The sequence below is a fragment of the Lepisosteus platostomus genome, chromosome 1, assembly GCF_059453375.1.
Source record: "Lepisosteus platostomus isolate fLepPlt1 chromosome 1, fLepPlt1.hap1, whole genome shotgun sequence".
NCBI classification, from domain to species: domain Eukaryota; kingdom Metazoa; phylum Chordata; class Actinopteri; order Semionotiformes; family Lepisosteidae; genus Lepisosteus; species Lepisosteus platostomus.
In genome coordinates, this window is record NC_142611.1 from 42,944,858 (window position 1) to 42,964,125 (window position 19,268).

The 19,268-nt window shown below is 35.9% G+C and overlaps 1 protein-coding gene across 1 annotated transcript; it reads right to left on the reverse strand.

Annotated features, from left to right (window-relative positions):
- Positions 1–898: 898 nt before the first annotated feature.
- Positions 899–17,035, reverse strand: LOC148677975 (von Willebrand factor A domain-containing protein 2-like). Its single transcript, XM_088629347.1, has 14 exons — positions 16,852–17,035; positions 16,015–16,082; positions 15,496–15,570; positions 14,688–14,821; positions 13,680–13,789; positions 12,977–13,168; positions 11,718–11,851; positions 11,111–11,249; positions 10,213–10,268; positions 6,586–6,693; positions 6,328–6,345; positions 5,676–6,245; positions 4,532–5,083; positions 899–4,241 (listed from the first exon to the last, which is right to left on the reverse strand). The coding sequence occupies exons 1-14, from the start codon at positions 16,869–16,871 to the stop codon at positions 4,099–4,101; spliced, it is 2,319 nt and encodes a 772-aa protein (XP_088485473.1). The 5' UTR covers positions 16,872–17,035; the 3' UTR covers positions 899–4,098.
- Between the last annotated feature and the right edge of the window lie 2,233 nt (positions 17,036–19,268).

Here is a 19,268-nt window from a genome sequence, read left to right on the forward strand (position 1 = left end):
AAATTTAAATGGGATTCTGTATATTGGATTCTGTATTTTACAGTTTCATCCTTTAATTTAAAATGTAATCTGTCCTGCTGAAGGTGAAAGTGGGGTGGGGGGTACTGTCAGAATCAGTATCTCTAAATTACTTTGACTTGGGACTGCAAATCCTTCTTAAAGGATTGATTGTATAGATTTAAACTACAAAAGACACTGGTTAAAACTGTATTATGTTTTTTTTTCATTTTCTAAGAGTGTATATTTTAATTAGTTAATAAGTAAATTATGTGTCAGTTTCGCCTTATACAGTATGGCCTACATGCAGTACTACATAAATACTAGTAGGCTATAATACCTGTTACTTAAGAGGTTCCACATTTGCATTCACCTCAGTATAATAAAATGTCAGCTGGTCTTACATACCAGCTTTAATGTAGTTCTACAATACATTTTCCTGTAGATGGTGTGTTCAAGCTATTGTTGGTCTTTACATCATACTTTTTTCTAAGTCCCCCCTTTTTAAAAAGCATCAAATATTGTAGTCAATCATAGACCAAATGCTCACCCCCCTCTAAGTAACTGATACAATCTATCGTTGCTAGTAGATTGTAATTACATACTGTATTGATTTTAAATTTCATTTCAGTGACTATCATGAAAATCTGTTGACTTCCAAATACCTATAAAGTTTTGTAAAAACTAAGAGAAACAAAACAATTACTTATCTCCTCTCTTGGTACAAGTCTTTTTAATGTTCTTTCATACTTCATAGTTCATGCAGCCTCTGTGCAGATTGTGAAAATGAGTCCTAGTACCCTGCTGAGTGAAGTCCAGGCTGCACAGTTCAAGAATGATTGTGCCTGGGAGTTGCTGGAGATTGAGCCAAACTTCTTTCGAAGAAAACTCTTCACTCCGGTTAGGTGTGGTCAAGCAGAGTCCTTTATTCATGCGCATGGGGAGGATACAATCATGCAGATCTGAGAGCAGTCTCCCATACAGATCTGTGAGTAACCTCCCCAACGAGATGGTAAATGCAATGAGTTTTATACGGAAAATTCATACAGGAAAGCGCATTCTAAATTTCCATATTAGGAGTTGTTCTTTTCTCTCTACATAACATTTCTTTGTAATTGACCACGTTCTTCTTAAGCAATTTTACCTTGTATATAGACAAAAGGAAGTAAGTAAACAAAAGGTGTGAAATGAGTTAGACTCTCTATGGTTGTAGCATTAATATCAAAATGTCAAATAATATGCTTGAATTATCCTTTTATACTGTTGCTAAGCAAAAAGGCAAAGGCAAAGCCAAATAGTCACTATATTATATACTTAATAAAAGGTAAATGCTAAAATTCTTCCTTACTTCAATGTGTCATCACTGACTGGCTTGGCTGCAGTCATCCTATGCTTTTGCAACAGTGACTGCTGTTAACTTTGCAACTAGTGGAAATTAGGTTAGCCCAAACTAGGTGGAAGCTGTTTCTGTCCACACATTGGCACTAGAGTTCAACTGTTCTGGATCTGGGGTGCAAGGTACTGTACTACCTTAGCTTAAAGCATCTTTGCAGTCTTCATATCAATGTGATCTTTAAAGTCAGTGGCTAACTGGCACTGATTGAACATGGTAAGATTAATACAGTAGATGATTTATAGCACAGAAAGGTGGTTAATAGAAGTTAACATGTTTAGCAATATCTGCCTGAATACGTCATCACATAAGGGTGATTATTTAAGGACGTAACACTTGCCTTCTGTATTGACAAGTACAGGAAGTAAACAATATGATAAATCAGAATTCTCAAACTGCAAATTTTCACATTAGACAACTAGTCTAATATACTGTTTCATTATTGTTTACTTTCCAGCATTAATACAAGTGAAGAAAAAACTGGTTCCTTCAAAGAAGACTTCTTTCTAGTGGGTTGAGAGTAGTATGGAAGGTGGTACTGTATACTGTACATGTTGCAGTAATGAGATACTGCCCAAAAACTGTTTGTCATTTAAGATTTCTTTAGATAGAAAAAACCCTTTATTTCACATATAAAAAAATAATTTTAGGATTCAAAGATTCTTTCCAATTATCTGTTATCAGTAATCCACCTATTCTGGCAAGAGTCACAATCCACCCATAGGGCAGGAGGAGCGATTGAGGCACATAACTGTTCTCCCCATAGACAGGACACCAGTCCATTGCGGAGCTGAAGAGAAAGGGATCATTTTAAATTTGATTTGAGATGTGGAAGGAATCTCCTAAGATGAAAGGAAACTGGAGGAAAAATCATGCCAGCTCCTCACAGATATTCAAATCCAGAATTGAACCCAAAACCCAGCACTGATGGGCAGCATCATTAAGCTTCATGCTACCATGACAGCCTCATTAATTATTTTATAATTCAGTAAACCTTCATCTATCACAAAACATCTTTGGTTTTGGCACATACCTGTTGTTTAGGTTTTTAAACCCTGAGTGTTACGCTATTAAGTCTGTATAAACAACATGAAAGACTACTGTAAAAAAAAAAAGATCTTGGCTTTGCATTGTTTTACATGGTTTCTTAAACTACGGTATTTATGGCTTAAATACAATACACTTATACTTTTATTGTGATTTCTCAGAAATTTGTCATGCATCAAAGCAGCTTTTTTACACACAGAACATTACACAATATGCAAACAGTACAAAAAAAGAGCAAAAAGTAATTACAAATAAAAATAATATTATATACTGTAACAGACATAAAACCATAAATATTTATTTCCCACTGTTCCTACTGGTATCCACAGAACTACACCAGAGCCCTGTAAATGTATACCCCCCAATAACACTAAGCCCTGTAACTACACATTACCCCTTCACTTAAATTACATAATGTCCTAAGATAATAATTATATTGATGTTGATAATTATACTGATTGTTTCTACTGCACCCTGACCTACTCTTGGTCACAATGGAAATGGAAACACAAGGCTAAATGGAAAACTTACTCCGTTCAAATTGATCAAATCGAAATCACATTGTTTGTAATCCTCTAATTTGTGGAAAACTATAGCGAAGCAATATAGACATGATCAAAGGGGGCTGTACCTTTTTCGGCTTTGTTCAAGCATAGACAAGAAGATTAAGTTACAGTACATAGCATGTCATGGCAGGAAAGTCCCTTGAAGGGCTAGACCTAGAAACTGAACAAAATGTGTATAAATCACCAACAGTATTTTAAATGTGGCTATTTTACATCTTTGTAAGAGGGCAACTGGATCTGGAGTGTCAGTTAAGGGATTAAACCACCAGAGGGATCTCTTACAGGCTTTTAAATTCCTTCCAATTTAGATTTACCTGTTATTAACCATCATTGACACAATTATTACTTTCTAGCATCTGTTGGGGTGAGTACAATGAATGCTTTCCTACAAAAGTAATGCATGCATACACGCATTGCATGCTGCACAGAGCCTGTAGGAGATTTAAGATTGACTAGACTCACTCCCAACACTGGAAACACTAGAGTCATCAGGCAATTTGCAGATCATTTCAGCGGTACTTGGTCAATAGTGCACTTCCACATGGGGAATTTTGGTCACAGTTGGCTGATGACATACTGTACATCTAGACCAGGGTCATTCAGCTGGTCCTGTGGGGCCAGTGTGCAGGTTTTCATTCCAGCTCTGCTCTCGATAATGTAAATCTGCTCATTATTGTCTTTATTGAGCCAAATTACCAAGTTTTTTTCTTTTTCATCATGTGCTTATTCTTTAAAAAGACTTAGAAAAGCAGTCATTTCGGATCTACAATATATGACTTCATCTGTGCTCCAAGCAAATTCACTGATTAGTGGAACTAATGCATTTGTAATCTCCCAAACCACTCATCTTAATAGGTTTAATATAGCTATTTCTGCCTTGTAAACAAATGTAATGGTGCACATCTTTAGAAATATTAAAAAACATAAGACATATTTCATACTGTCTACAGTATCTCTGTGGGTTTGCTTATACATTTGTGGATAATGATGCTCCTTTATATTAGGTCTAGAACAATCTTAATTTACCACAGCATAAGAGTTACTATATAGAAGGTACTTATTTTTTGCAATGAAAATTGGCAAATTCTGCTGAAGTTAGAAACGAGTTGACATACGTTCCTCACAGTGTGCTCCTCTCCAACCATAGCATTGGCAGCTATAGCTTCTATTTCTCTGCAGACAGATTCCCCCATTCAGACAGGGATTGGGTAGACACAAACTGACAGAAGGCATTCCAGCTATAAACAGAAATAAAATGTGAACAGCCTTATTTATCCAAGGTGTTTATATTGCAGCAAGTTTATTTGGTTGATAAAATACTAAAAAAAATGTTTTATTTTGGAATACTGCAGGATGTTCCAATTCTTTTCTATACAGTAGTATATAATTCATTTCAATAGTAATATTAAATAAAAACTTCATAAAGAAAACTAAAAATCTTTATTCAAAAGAAGAAATGTAACAATTTTACAATCGCAAAAATATCCATCTTAATAAACTGAGTAATTAGGGTTCATAACTCACTTACCTTCACATATCCTGCGTACTAAATTTGTCACATAATGCTTTAGATGTTCATAGGAAGGAACAGGAATCATAAAGCTGGAGCTGCCAGCTAATCTCAAAAGAGTCTGGGATTGGACAGCTCCAGGCCCAACTAAAAGCACTGTTATTCCACGTCGTCTCAGTTGATCCGCAAAGAGAATGGCATCATCTGAACTTTGTCCATCGGTTACTACAACAACCACCTTTTGGACTCCTGGCCTAGCACCTTTCTGGATACTTAAGGTGTCTTCTGAGATGTAAAGCAAAGCTTTACCTGTCTGAGCAGCTCCACCCAAATAAGGAGCAAAGCTCACACTTTTCTTCATTTTCCCTTCACTGTCAAAGCTATCTAAGCCGAATGCTGTTCGAGGTTTGTCACTGTATAGAACCATTCCAATTTGTGTGAGCTCAGCATCAATGTCAAACTGGGAAATTACACTCTTGACAAAACTTTTAATTTGCCGAAAGCCATGCCGACCGACATTATTTGATGAATCCAAAGCAAATACCAAGTCCACGGGCTTTGAATAACAACCTGTGGCAACAGAGAGTACAATGTTAAGCTGAAATATTTATTTTATTGAAATGCTACTTTTATCTACTTGACATGTTGTAAAATTCAAATGTGGAAAAATAATTTAATTGGCAAAACATACAGATATGTATTCTCATGAACAATGTAAATGTTTTTTAACATACTGTACATGTGTATATATTAAATTAAACTGTATTTAAAACTGAGAACAATAAGCTGTTCTTTACACACAGGGTTTGAGATGATGGAATAAATTGTATGTTGTTGAAGCTGATACCATGGCTTCCTTCAAGAAACAGCTACTGTAGATGGGATCATTGGATGAATGATATACTATTCAGCCTTACAGGGTGAATGGCCTGCTCTCGTTTATAACTGTTATGTTCTTGTGCAGTAAAATATGTATAGTATATACATTACAAATATCTATTTTGAATGCGTAAAATAAAATGTATCCTGCTATTTGTACGGACTTCTAATTTATTGAGTGAAATGCTACTTGTGGTGCTTCCAACTCAAGTGGAAAAACCCCATATTTACAGTATATTTTGTATTCAATGTCATAAACAGATAAGAGAAGACAACTGCTCACCTGGGGCATTTAGCCCACAAATTGTTGTTCTGATTTCTTGCACTTTGCTGTACAACTCTTGTGGTTGAGCATATGTAAAGACCAGACGGGGATCCCCAGTGATGTGGCTCATTTCATTGAACAATTTTTTCCTGCTCACTGTCAGAGTGAATATTTCCATTTTTCTGGTGCTCTCTGCTGCAGCTATCACTGAATCGTGTGATTTAGAATTAGACAGCAGGACCAGGACATGAGGAACCTCCATTCTAGAACCTCGGTCAGCTCTGAATGCGTTTTCAGCGGTGTACGTCAGGGCTTTCCCAGTGAATGTTTTTCCTCCCATGAAGTGGATGACATCGATGGCCTTCGTCAAGTCTGACACACTGCCGTAATGACCAATAGGGATTTCCATAACTGGGATGTCCCCATACTGAGCGATCCCAACCAGAACTTTGACAGAGGTTGAAGCGACAAACTGGATGAGTCTCTTGATGAAATCTTTAGCTGTAAGAAACTCTTCAAGGCCCATATTCCATGATCCATCTATAAGGAAGAATAGGTCCACTGCACAATCCACTAGACCTGCAGGTACTAAAGAGTGCAAGCTCTTTTGTAATTGTATGAAGGATGTTATGGACAACTTACAATTTGTTGTATGTTATCACATACTTACTAAGGTATCTGTTTCCAGCTGTAAGAAAACAAATATGCAAAATTAGATGGAATTTATTTCATGTCGATCAAAATCATTCATCAATATAGTGTGGCGCTGAAGATAATGATTAAACATCAGTTTGAGATTCTAAGAAAAGATAACACAATTATTTGTTTCTGATATTACAATATGAGAGTTTTTTTGATAGTCTGATGTCTCTCCTGTAGAAAAGAGTGAGGAAGTGCATTCAATTAAAAAAAATCAGTCTTGATTTACCACAATGCTGGTCACCTCCATATCCTAGTGGGCAGAGACAACTGAAATCCTCCACGCTTTCTGTAATGCAGGTGCCTCCATTTAAACAAGGGCTGGATTCACAGGGATCTAGACCATACAGTATGAATGAGTTACTAGATCTAATGACCAGAACAAATATAACAAGCATCAAAATAAATATATAACCGCAATACATTTCCAAGGTTATTTTCAGTAATAATTAAAAACCCACTTTGTAGCAGGTGCTCTAGCATTGTAGGTAAATTCATGTTGTTTAGAACGCATGGCCGCCAATGGAAGCAATAAAGACTTAAGCTGTACATTAGTGAAAGATGCTTTGCAAAGGTTTGCTGATGCTGTGTTGTGGACTGTGTCCCATTCCTCTTCTAGAGCCTAGATAAGCATGTGTTTGGGCACTGATCTCTGAGCTCCAGGTGCCACATTCTCATTACTTTTCCCCATTTCAAAGGGCTCAAGTATATCAAGTAGAACATATATGGCATAACCATCACATTCTCATCTCAAAAGAAAGCCATTGTTACATGAGCATCATGAGGACTTGTGTTGTCTTACTAGATTGTTGTCACTTCAGTCATATTAACTTGATCAATGTAGTGCATACAGTTCGTTTTCTTTCAATCTCTACGTAAGGAGTTCTAAAGCAACCAGACACCCCTGCCCAAAAACCCCATTTTGACCTCCCAAGTGCTTAGAATATTTTTCGGCATGTCTGCAATACATTCTCTAATGTCTATTGTGCTGGTCAAAAAACCTTGATTACTCACTTAAAAACTAGGCCTCATTTCTGACAAGTCAAGATGAGGTGTTCTTCTAACACAACGATGGCACTGTTGTGATAAGCACGAAATATTGGTAATTTCTGTGTTTTTCTATCATGATTTTCAACATTCAAAACCTAATTACTAACCACCTACTGTAATTACATGCGCCCATGTTTCAGTCAGAATGTGTCATACAGTAAGTGACCTAATATATTGTACTGTAGTGTATCAGAGGGCAGTAAGTGGAGACATGAAATGTACCAGATATAGTAGAAGGTATATGTACAGTATTGGTTTTGGTCTTGGGAACAGCACCCTCTAGTGACTTTTTGATAATAGAGCGACAGAGTATTGTGTTGGGACAAAAATATATATAATTTTGGAAGTGATTAAACAACTGATTAAGTTCATCCTGACTCAATAGACAGTTCACTAGGCATAACAACACCCAAGAATAAAACATAACAAAAGGTTTAGCGTAATGGAGTCCTTTAGGCAACAAAACATGGATTGACCCTCTTGGCTGAGGGCCTGGCCATAGGACAAGGAGACTGGGACATCCATGTAGAGCAAGGAGTGACCAAGGGGCATCTGCAAAGGTGTGTCACGGGAGCTGGTCCTGACTCCCATGTAGTGCGTATTTAGAACCTTGTGCAGACGATATAATCTGGAAGAGACTGGAAAAGGGCTACGGGGAAAACACAGAGAGGAATGGATGGGAGGACTGACAGGGGGCGGTGCCGACAGTGATCCAGGTGCGAGGGGGAGCGCAGGCGAACAAGTCCAGTGGGAGTCTGAAAGCAGAAAATGGGGTGCAATCCAAAGTCCAGATAGCCAGGAGATCAGTCCAAGGCAAAGACAGGGAAAAGGGATCCAGGAACTTGGAAAATGAAACCATAACGGATCAAGGAGCTCCAAGCCCCGGACTCAGATGGTCAGGATGTCTGGGGAAAAGGCCTTGCTCTCGGGCTTCTCTTGAGCCCGGTGGATAGGAGGGCTTTCAGACGTCCGTCTTCTAATACTGAGCCAAGAGCTTAGGAGGCACATAACTCATATAGTGAAGGATAAAACAGGATACAGGTGTACGTAATAATGGAACTAATAATAAAAGGTCAGAGCGCTCTCTAGAGGAGGGATGACGAATGTGACAAAGTGGAGATGGTGTACAAGTGGATTGGAGATGTACTGGAGGGAGAGAAATGGATGTCGTATAGTATTAATAATGGAACAAGTAAAGGTTTATTCCATGCTGAAAAGAGAAGAAAGAAAACACAACATTCCGGCCATGGAGCCTTCTTCACACTTCTTGTGGCTCCACAGCCGAAACATTGTGTTTCCTTTCTTCTCTTTTCAGCATGGAATAAACCTTTACTTGTTCCTTTGCAGCCTACTCATGCTGATGCAGCTACCTCAACTAGTATTTATAATGTTTTAGATGAGGAAATGACATCAGATTTCATTACAGATACTGACAGCTGAGTCTGATTGATCTTGGCTGTTGTCATCCCTCTTGAACTTTCGTTTTAAACTCCATTAAACAGACTCCTCAATAGAGTAATAGCATCAAAGCAATGCCTTGGTTGAAGAGACATAAAAAATGCTAGGAGATAGAAAGCCTGAGAATGAGGACTGGAAAAAGAACTTGCAGATGGGAACGGAAGATCTGCAGCATATGAATATGGAAACTGATGATGGTGATGCCTGAGGCCCAAAAGTTCAGATCAAAAGGGAATAAGAAAAAGAGAAGACTAATCTTCTACTGGCTGATGTCCTCCATCATGGAGGGCTTGATACGTACTGTAAGAAGGTGAAATGCAGAAACAAGATGGCAGTTTTTTTCTGAAGCACATTCTCCAGAAAATTGTGGGGAATGACCTGCTGTCCTTCATCACCTGATCAACTGGAGAAAGACAGCTGGTCAGCTTGCAGTTAAAACCAGGAATTAGAGACTTTCAGTGGTCAAGAACATCTGATGAAACAGGGAACTAGAAAAAGATCTGTATTACAGCAGCTCACACCTGGCTGTACCACAAGTGTTATGGAGCTGTCATGTCAAGTCTTTCAAATGTGTTACAATTTGTCATGAATGGTCAGTCAGTCAAGAAGCCAATCAAAATGATACCACATTTCGGGCATTTAATAAATATTCAAAATCGGTACACTTCATCTTTCAAACAACATGTATAAGAGGTAATGGAGTAAGAAGGTTTTTTATGGTCAGTACAGGAACTATTGTGTACAATAATCAAACAACCTCAAACAATTCCAAGGAACACCCTAATCTTACTGTCAAACTTTTTTTATGTCACACTAACTAGTAATAGATAGTGCAAAGTACTTAACATGTTACACTAAAACAAGTAAGGATTTCACTCCACAGAACAAGCTGATTAAAAATTCCCACTCTCCATACAAACTAAACATTTTGTTGAGTATAGAAATCTGTGATATAAGGAACAAATGTCCATGTAAATGATGCTCCAGAAAAGTAATAACTTTTCTCACTGAAGTAATAACTGAAGATCAGGACTTTCTTACCAGCTTACAAATTAACGATACAAAAAACATACCACATTAGCCTGAAAAAATAAATATTGTGAATGTCTACCTACATATTTATAATTACAGGCTGAATTAATTAAATTAACACATTTGGCAGCACAAAACAGGCAGCAGCTGTTGAAGAGTCTTTAGTTCATTTTCAAAGGTCCTTCAGCGGTATGTTGTTTTGCATAGAATGTTTAATAATCGTTACACGGAAAAATCTGAAATCATTACTTTAAATCAGATGCTTTCCCATGAAAAAAATATTTTTAATGAAATGATTGTGCCAAAAATTAAGTACCTGGACACAGTGTACGGTGACATTGACTTTGTAATGTTCTGTTTATACGTTTCCATCTGCAATTCAGAGCAATATAAAATCAAAATGAATTGTCATTCAAAATCAGTATATACGGTATACTGTGTTGAAATAGAGGGTGAGGATACAACAAGTTGTGATAATTTTAAAACAAAGGAGTAATAAAACAATACCAGTAATGTCTTGACACCAGCTTACTATGCAAAAAAAATTAATAAGGGTTAACAATTATACACTTCCTATCTTCAAATACAGTAGCATGCATTTTATTTTTTTTCTCTGGTACAGCCTAGTAACAAAGTAATAAACAGGAGGAACAACTTATCCAGAACTCCACTGTTCACTGTTGACTTTTTAAATCTCTTATCTTTTCCAATTGCACTCTTCCCCACTCTCTCTTCTCATATTCTACAAGGCTTTCTGTTTCCCCTCTGTCCTGACAATTCCAGCGTCAGTTATTCCCTGACCACCTCTTGGCATCCTTGATCAAGACTCATCTGTTTAGTCAGCGCCTGTGACCTCCCAGAGCTCAGTTACATTTTTTTTGCATGCTTTTAACTCTCAAACTGCAATGTGATTTGTTAATTGCTCTTATACACAATAAACATAGAATGTACAGTATGCAATTGTTCTGCCTTCATTAATGCTTTGTATCTACACGATCTGCATACTGTTTTAATTCTTGCTATTCATTTACCTGGCACAGCACAGCTTGTGCTGTTCTTCCAGCTTGTCCTTGCGTTTTTCTTTGTTTTATTAACTTGTCTTATTACCATTATTGGTACAGTACGTACTAACTGTAAATTTCATATATACTGTATATATTGGAAATCACTCTTGATAAGGGCATCAGATAATTAGAAAAAATAAATAAACTCACCCATAGTAAGGACACATACTGGCCATAGGACCTCCATGTAATCCTTTGACTTTACTTTTCCAGCACACATGATTTCCCTGGTACTCTCTGTGAGCTTCTATAGTGGTTCTAAGGCAGTAGTGTGACACCACTTTACATGCTGAAATTATAAAAAGCCTGCAGCTCTCAAAACTCTTCCTAGGATACATTTATATTCGTTATTATCAGACCTTTACAGAAATGACTGGCATTGGTTGGCAAAACCTTGTAAATTCTTAAATTAATTCACAATTTGCCATCCAAGAGAAGTTAGATCTAAATCAGTGGTAGTCATCCTTAATGCTTCAATTTTATGCTGCCTTCCAGTAAATTAAGTACGGAATTGTGCCTTCAATGCTTAATTAACCTATGTCGACAAATTAAGGAATAGCTGAAACAAAGACTTGTAATGGTATGGAAAACAGGTGCCAACACTGACTACTTTTAATATAATTTCAGAATTGGGAACATCTAACTAATTGCATAATAAATACAGTATTGATTTATAAAAAGGACAAGTGGGTAGTTAAGATTTGAAATGAGACACTTTTATTTTGCTTGATCACTAATTAGTGGAGAAATCACCTACTAGGATGAATATCATTGCAAACAGATGTCTGTGTTAATGTTGTGACAAGTCCATTGACTGCATCATCATATTGTTCAGCAAAAAAGACATACAGCTCACTGGGATTGCTGGCCACTCTGTGAAGAACTTCCCATCTGAAGAGGATGTGAACAGTCACAGGTTATTAGACAGATGAAAACTTTTAATCAACGTCTTCAATTTATCACAGTCCAAAATAACTGAATTCAATGACTCAAAGCATTTTATGGTTTCTACATTCTAAAATGATAAACCTATATCACTATATAGCTTTTGGGAATTACACCTTTATTAAACATTTCAAAGGGAACCAATCTGGGAATCAGTTATGACGAGATACGTTTAATTTGTTATTTATTGCCTGTTTCCCCTCTTACTCCAGCTACAGATACAAATTTTACAACTCATTTTTGATTATTAAAAAAGTGTAATAAATCTTCATTTGATCAAGGATACGACAGATTAGATGTCATAGCAATTCCATTCTCTGCTCTAAAAAAGAAATCCAAACAAATGTTTTCCTATTTATGTTATGTTATATGCAGCTTGCATTCTCTGCTACTAGGAGATTATTTATTGTCTGTACTATACAGCACCTTGTACTGTAAATAATTTGGTTTACATACAGTATGTACACACTTAAACAGTTTAAATTAAAAAAAAAACGTTATAACTGACTGTCATGTAAAATGATTTATGAGTCCAATAGGTTGCTTTTATAAGTACTGAGTCTGGCCACAAACCCAAAGGGAATGTTCCAAAGCCATTGAAATTCTCAAGAGAGAAATTCCTAAGGCTGCAAAAATGTAGATATATAGAAAAATCGAAATGTATTAATTAAACAAAAAGCATATTTATTTCATCCATTCATCCATTTGCTAACTGCTTTATTCATTACACAGTCATGGGGGAAAGGATCCTATCCCAGCAAGCAACAGGCACTAGATAAGATACACACTGGACAGGACACCTGTCCATCTCAAAGAAGACACAGACACACACACTCACACTAAGGTTTAATTAATCATGGGTGATATTGTGGTGAACATTCTGACTTCAACTGTTTGACTTAGAGTGGGGGAACAACCACAATAATCTTCTTTTAAGAAAAGCAGCAATTCTGCTAATGTGTAAGACAACATTTTTCCTCTAACACATCAGCTGAGATTTGGGATATTTAACATTGTGGACTGATAATCTGTATCATTTATGGCCTACAGAAATATCTCATGTTTGCTTACTTTGGATGTTTGATTCCCACTGCAAATAGTTTTATTCCACTTTTCTTGGCTAAAGCAGCAGAAGCCATGATATTGTCCTGTGATTTTCCATCAGTCAGCAGGATTAGGATTTTGGGTGTATCTTTTCTTCCTCCTCTGTAGCCTTTCCTTAGAACATACTTTACGGCTCGACCAGTGTCAGTGCTCCCACCTCTTGAAATGTAGGATACAATTAATTCAGTAATTAACTTGCAAATCCCTAAGAACTGATATGTTTAGATATAATAGTGAAGTCTGGTATGAGTGTTTTTGTGTTTATTTTTGTTAGTATTCACTTTTTACCTATGTTTTTATTCATAAAGGCATGATCATTGGTTCTAGGAAAGACAAGGTTTAAAATTAGCAAGTGCAGTATTGCTGAACTTGAAAAAACAGAATACAGTTGGGAACACTGTTAATATTAAATTAAATGTTTAAGGTATAAAACAAGATCAGACTTTGATTTTCAGACTACAGTGTAACTATTAGTTACTTTTGTTTTTATCAAAGTAAAGTCAAACTCAAAATTTGCTATCACTAGTAAGAAAGAGGACTTTAGCCCTATCGTGCCAATCAAATTAGTCCCAAAATAAAAAGTATTGTCAAGGAACACAGACCTACTGTATCTGTTTAGAGATGACAGTATGCTCCAATACAGGAGGCTAGAAATCAGACTTACTCTTACCTGAAGTAAATATTTTTGATCGCTTCCTTCATTTCTTCTCTTGTAGGGTAAATATTAAGAGCAAATTCTAATATTGCTTTGGAACTATACTGTATCACTCCAATTCGTACCTAAAGAACAACAGCAGACATCAACACACATAGACACCATTGTTATTTTATAAATTTTAAATAATATTTGACAATTCAGCACTATTGATACTATTGAATTTCACCATGAGTGGGCTCAAGGATTGAAATAACGAGCAAGTGAAAAGAGGAATGGCATAATTTCTCATCCTACCTTATCTACTCCTAAAGGCACCCTACAGCTTTAATTTGGATATTGTGGTGTGAAGCAAGTAATCTCCTAAATGGCGTATTGGCCTTTCCTCAGATCACGCTACAATTTACACCCAGTAGAGACGTGGCTGAAACTGTTAAAGACCAGTCCATGGAATACAGAGACTGTCTGGTCTGATTGCAGCTACAGCATAAAGATTCTGATGCTGCACTGGGAGTCTCCAACACGCCCTCCCCTGATATCATTGGATCCTGGCCAATCTTGATATTATTTATATGGAGCTCTCTTTGAACCAGACTGCTTGTCCTGGTGTGGCAGTGGAGGTGCTTCTGATGTTGCAGTTAAGGACTTGTTGCAAGGTGTTTCTGTTGTAATTGTCTGATTTAATTTGGTACATTCTTGACTGTAACAACTGGGGATGATCAAGATTAGAAACATATACTGTAGGAGGGAATGCTTCCATTTTTCATATTTTATTCTTTTTTTTGTTTTGATTGGGGATGGAGTAGTTCACATAAAAACTAATATAATTACAGTGTACAGTAAGACAGAGATCCTGAGGCTGATTGACAGAAAAATTATATTGTAATTCATCAACTGTTTGAATTTAAATAGGACCTGAAACAATTGGCAATTGCAGCAGTGTTGTCAGGTTTCTTAATAGTAAAATGTGGTTATTTAATCATTCTGTTTATTCAATTTATAAATGCATACTACGCTTCTTACCCGGTCTGGATTGATGTCCAATGCATCAACCATTTTCATGGAAAAATGTTTTGATCTTTCAAAGCTTCCTTTTCCGATACTATAGGAGCCATCCAGAAGGAAAACAACATCAATGGCCGCTGAACACCGAATCACTGAAAGAGAGAAAATCCTCCAAAATATCAAAGATGTTAAAAAATTAGGAAATCTGTTTCACCTAGCCAAAGTTTCCATGTACTTTAAATGAAACAAAATTAAACTAAACTGTCTCTCAGTGGAATAGTCTATACCAGCAACAAAACTTTTAATTACTTTGAATTAGTCGCACATACTAAACCTTCATTTTTTGTTGAAGATATGATCCACCCTTTATTTGGATGGATCATATCCCACCCTATTTTCAGAATATTTGATGATGTCAGTTGTCAACGCTTATTTATTGAAAGCAGCTGAATTTTCTTAAACTCTTCAGAGAATGCGTACTTTGTAAAAGAAAAAATGTTATTTTTAATAATATAATTCTAATTACATATCAATTATATAGGAACAAGTAAAAGTCTATTCCATGCTGAAAAGCAAAGAGACACAAAGTTTTGGCTGTGGAGTCTTCTTCAGGTGTCAAAGCCTTCATCAACCCACAAGGTGCAGTGTGTTGAAGAAGGCTCCACAGCCAAAACATTGTGTCTCTTTTCTCTTTTTTTAGCATGGAATAAACCTGTACTTGTTCGTTTGCAGCCTACGCAGGCTGATGCGGCTACTTACTTGGACTTATATACAAGTACTGTATATAGTTAACAAATATATATTTTTTAGTTTTTCAAATACTCACAATTCCCTGCAGCTGATATTTTCACTACTGTGTCTTTCTCAGCCATAAGCTGCTGCAGGCTTTCTCCACAGATTACTAAAAATGCAGATGAAAAGTTTAAAGTTTTTTTTTTACTTATTCACAACAATGGATATGCACCCCAATACATGCATACACGTCTCTGCAAATATCGTTTTTTTTCCTCTGTTTTTACACGATATCCATTGCAGATTCTAAATTTGTAATCAAAACTGCAATTAAAATATTAAATGTCCTCCAATTAAAATGGTTAGGTTAATGTGCTGTAATTAGACAACAGAAATCCAGGCTTGTGGATTTATAACAGTACTTCTTCTGTATACTGTATGAGTAAGTATCTTTAATTTTATTTTACATTGTTCTATGGCTTTTACAATAGGATTTGAAAGGAAAGGGAATATTGTATCACAGTGGTAAGGTATGGGTATGGGCTACCTTAGAAATTATAATACAAAAGCCACCAAATACTACTATAAACCATCAAATGTGTGAATACATTACCAAACACGGAAAGATAGAACACAATGAATTCCATAATCATATTCGTCTTCATATTCCAGTGTTGACTCCTAAAAAATAATTGAAAGTAACATGCTCTGTGGCTAAGAATCTGTGCCTGTGACTAGAAGGTTGCTGGTTCAAATCCCAAAACCGGCAGAGGAATCCTACTCTGTTGGGCCCCTGAGCAAGGCCCTGAACCCCAACTGCTCCAGGGGCGCTGTACAATGGCTGGCCCTTTGCTCTTACCCCAAGCTTCTCTCCTTGTCTGTGTCTCACGGAGAGCAAGCTGGGGTATGTGAAAAGACAAATCCCTAATGCAAGAAATTGTATAGGGCTAATAAAGCAACATTATCACATTACATTAATAATGGAAAACACACTAGCACACTAAAATGATCAGAATGATCTATACACAGCTTTCCAAATGGAAGCATATTCTATTTCTGTTTAGACAAAAGGATAATGTAGTATCTTAACACTTTTCTTCTATTCCTTTTCAAAGAACCTTTGAAAAAGTGCATGTTGTAACACACACAACATCCATAACTAGAAATACATAAACACATGAACTGCATTGTCAGGAAAGAAATAAAATATACAGTACATCACATAAAACAAGATCAGGTATTTTAATATTAAGTTACAAACTAAAATAGCTGTACTAAAAGTTTAGCTGTAACAAACTTTCAAAAGAGAAAAAACGGCCACATTAGATTAAATACATTTGAAAACAATTTTCATTCCATTCAATTTACTGTTTTAATCTTTGAATTCGTCTTCCACCACATGATCAATGCAGAAAACAGAGAGTTCTACAGTAATTGAAAATGAACCTACCTCTTCATGTAAATTGTCATTTATAGAACCTTTTGTAAATATTTGTTCTGTTTACTTTAGTATTCCAATTCAGATTCCTATCCCAATATACCTTAGTATTCTGGTTATTCCATCTTAATCTGCAATGAAAGGGGAACCATGCTGTTTGCAGCTTTCAAGTTCTATACATCAGTATAATGACCGAATGCCTACCTGCTTGGTTCTAAAGGTGAAGCTCCACCTAGTTCCCAAATGAAAACAAAACACTTGGCAATGAAATTGTCTCTTCCCTTTAGGAAATGTAAGGAATTTTAAATGTGTGGAAGCATGCTTTGACTTGAAGAACTGTATTCTTTACAGTTTGTCTTGTTTTAAATATCTAAACATTAAAATTTAGAATTAAAAAATGTATATTTGAATTATACTAATTAAGAAAAGTAATCATTTAGATATATATATCCTAATCATTAAGCAACGGAATAGAAGGCCATGTCTAATAAGTACAGTTAACAGTATACATTTAACTACTGTAAAAAGTGACTAGTAAACTAAAAAACACTAAAAAAGGGGCAACAGGGACTCAAGGAATCTGATCCTGAATAGAAATAATAGGGTATAAAATACTTTTTTTGTTGTGTGGATCTAAAAAAAACCTTTACATGCAGAAATAAACCATCACTGAAAAAATATAAATAATGCCAGATCACAATGTGAGTGAGCCTGACTACCTCTGTGAATGTGTGATGTAAGATATCTGACCACACAAGCTTCTGAATTATCCACATACTACATGCAGGGCCTGTACCACACCGAATGATAATTTGCTCATTTAAAAGTAATTTAATAAAGCTCAAGCTCATGATATAATTAGGTCACAAGTCATGCCAGTTAAGTGAAGAACAAAAGCAAAACACAACTTACTTGATATACTTCATGCTGTTCCTACAATAGACTCTACAATAGACTACAGTAGAGAAATGGTGGGCTATTATTAAAGTACTTTCTTATTCATAATGCTAAAGTTTATAAAAATTGATTTGTAACTACCATTAATCAGATTTACCTTCATTAACATGATGATCGTGTTTTTCTTTAGCTCAGCATAACGTCCTATAATAAATATTATTTTTCGGCATGTCTTGTACGTTTTGGTGACATGTACTGTCTTGTACTTCACTTCTCATCTCTAGTTCAGCACTGCTTGAGGCCAAGCAATTTTCTAACTACACTGACCGCCAAAAGCTGTTAAGATGGTAAACACACGGTCACCAAATAGTGGCAAGAAGCTCCAGTGATCTTTCTTGCATCAGAAATCAAAAACAGAAAACACAAACATCAACCAAAAGATAAAGAAAGGGAGAAATACTTATTATTAAAGTATATCATTCCACATTGCCAAGACTTCACAGAACAGAACTGGAATGTTTATAAAAGTTGTACTGTATTTGTGACTTCGTGTGAAAATACAGGGAAGAGACTGAAATATTAGGGAACAGCTTACATGACATTTCCTTAAGATAATAACCAAGGCAGAATTTAATATGTATATGAAAAGACCACTGGGAGTTTACAAATTTTGAGCTACATAAAATAGTGCAAATTAAATATTCCTTTCCATACATCTTCACACACTATGAGAAAAAACACACACACGAGTATGTGCTATGTGCCGTGCTTGTTTAATACAATTTACATTGTATAAAACATAAGATTGTTTTGCTATGGAGTTTTATCCTGATAATTTGGTTACAGCTTAACTTGAAGAGGTCTTTGGCACAGAGGTTACTTTTTTACAATAACCTCTTGAAAGTGCAGAGTATGTGTGGGATTGAAAATATTGGATCAAAATCATTCAAGAAGTTAAAATTTTTCAACTGTAATTTTTTAAAAACTTTCCTAAAGAATTTTTAGCCCCAGGGTATGGGGAAACGATGGTTCATCAGACAATTGATAATTCAAAGTCTGACAGCGGCAGCTGTGAAAGTGACATTCCTCAGAAAGACTTGCCCACAGCTAATCTTTAAAATTTCCGATTCCAAGTCAATACTTGTTGGAAGGGATGATGTCACTTGAGAAACTTACCATTTAATAAATGAAGGAAACATTTGTGTTAAGTACACCTGTATCAAGACAAATTGTAAATGTAATCATTCTTATTGCTGCAGTTAGTTGTTTCTTCACAGCTCTAACATCTGTAGGTAAGGCAGTTAGTTCAGGGTGGTCACAGAAGTAATGAAAAATATAGGCAATTGGAAATTCAGATAAATAGTTCAAAATACAGTATGTAAACTTTAATGTTTGAAGTGTTCTTGTGCATGGAAAAGAGAAATGAAAAAATGTTTAACAAAAATAATAAACTACAGTTTCATGAGGGAATTCCACGTTAACAACTTTCAAGATTCTGAGCTGCTATACAGTAAGTCCGGGTTTGAAATAGC

Bases quoted from the DNA above. Each gene is read 5' to 3' on its own strand.
- LOC148677975 (XM_088629347.1), bottom strand. From the start codon at position 16,871: ATGACAATTTACATGAAGAG. The intron at 11,852-12,976 runs GTAAGCAAACAT...CATCCTCTTCAG, and splicing joins GTGGGAATCAAACATCCAAA to ATGGGAAGTTCTTCACAGAG. The intron at 10,269-11,110 runs GTGAGTTTATTT...TCTGAATTGCAG, and splicing joins AGTATGTGTCCTTACTATGG to ATGGAAACGTATAAACAGAA.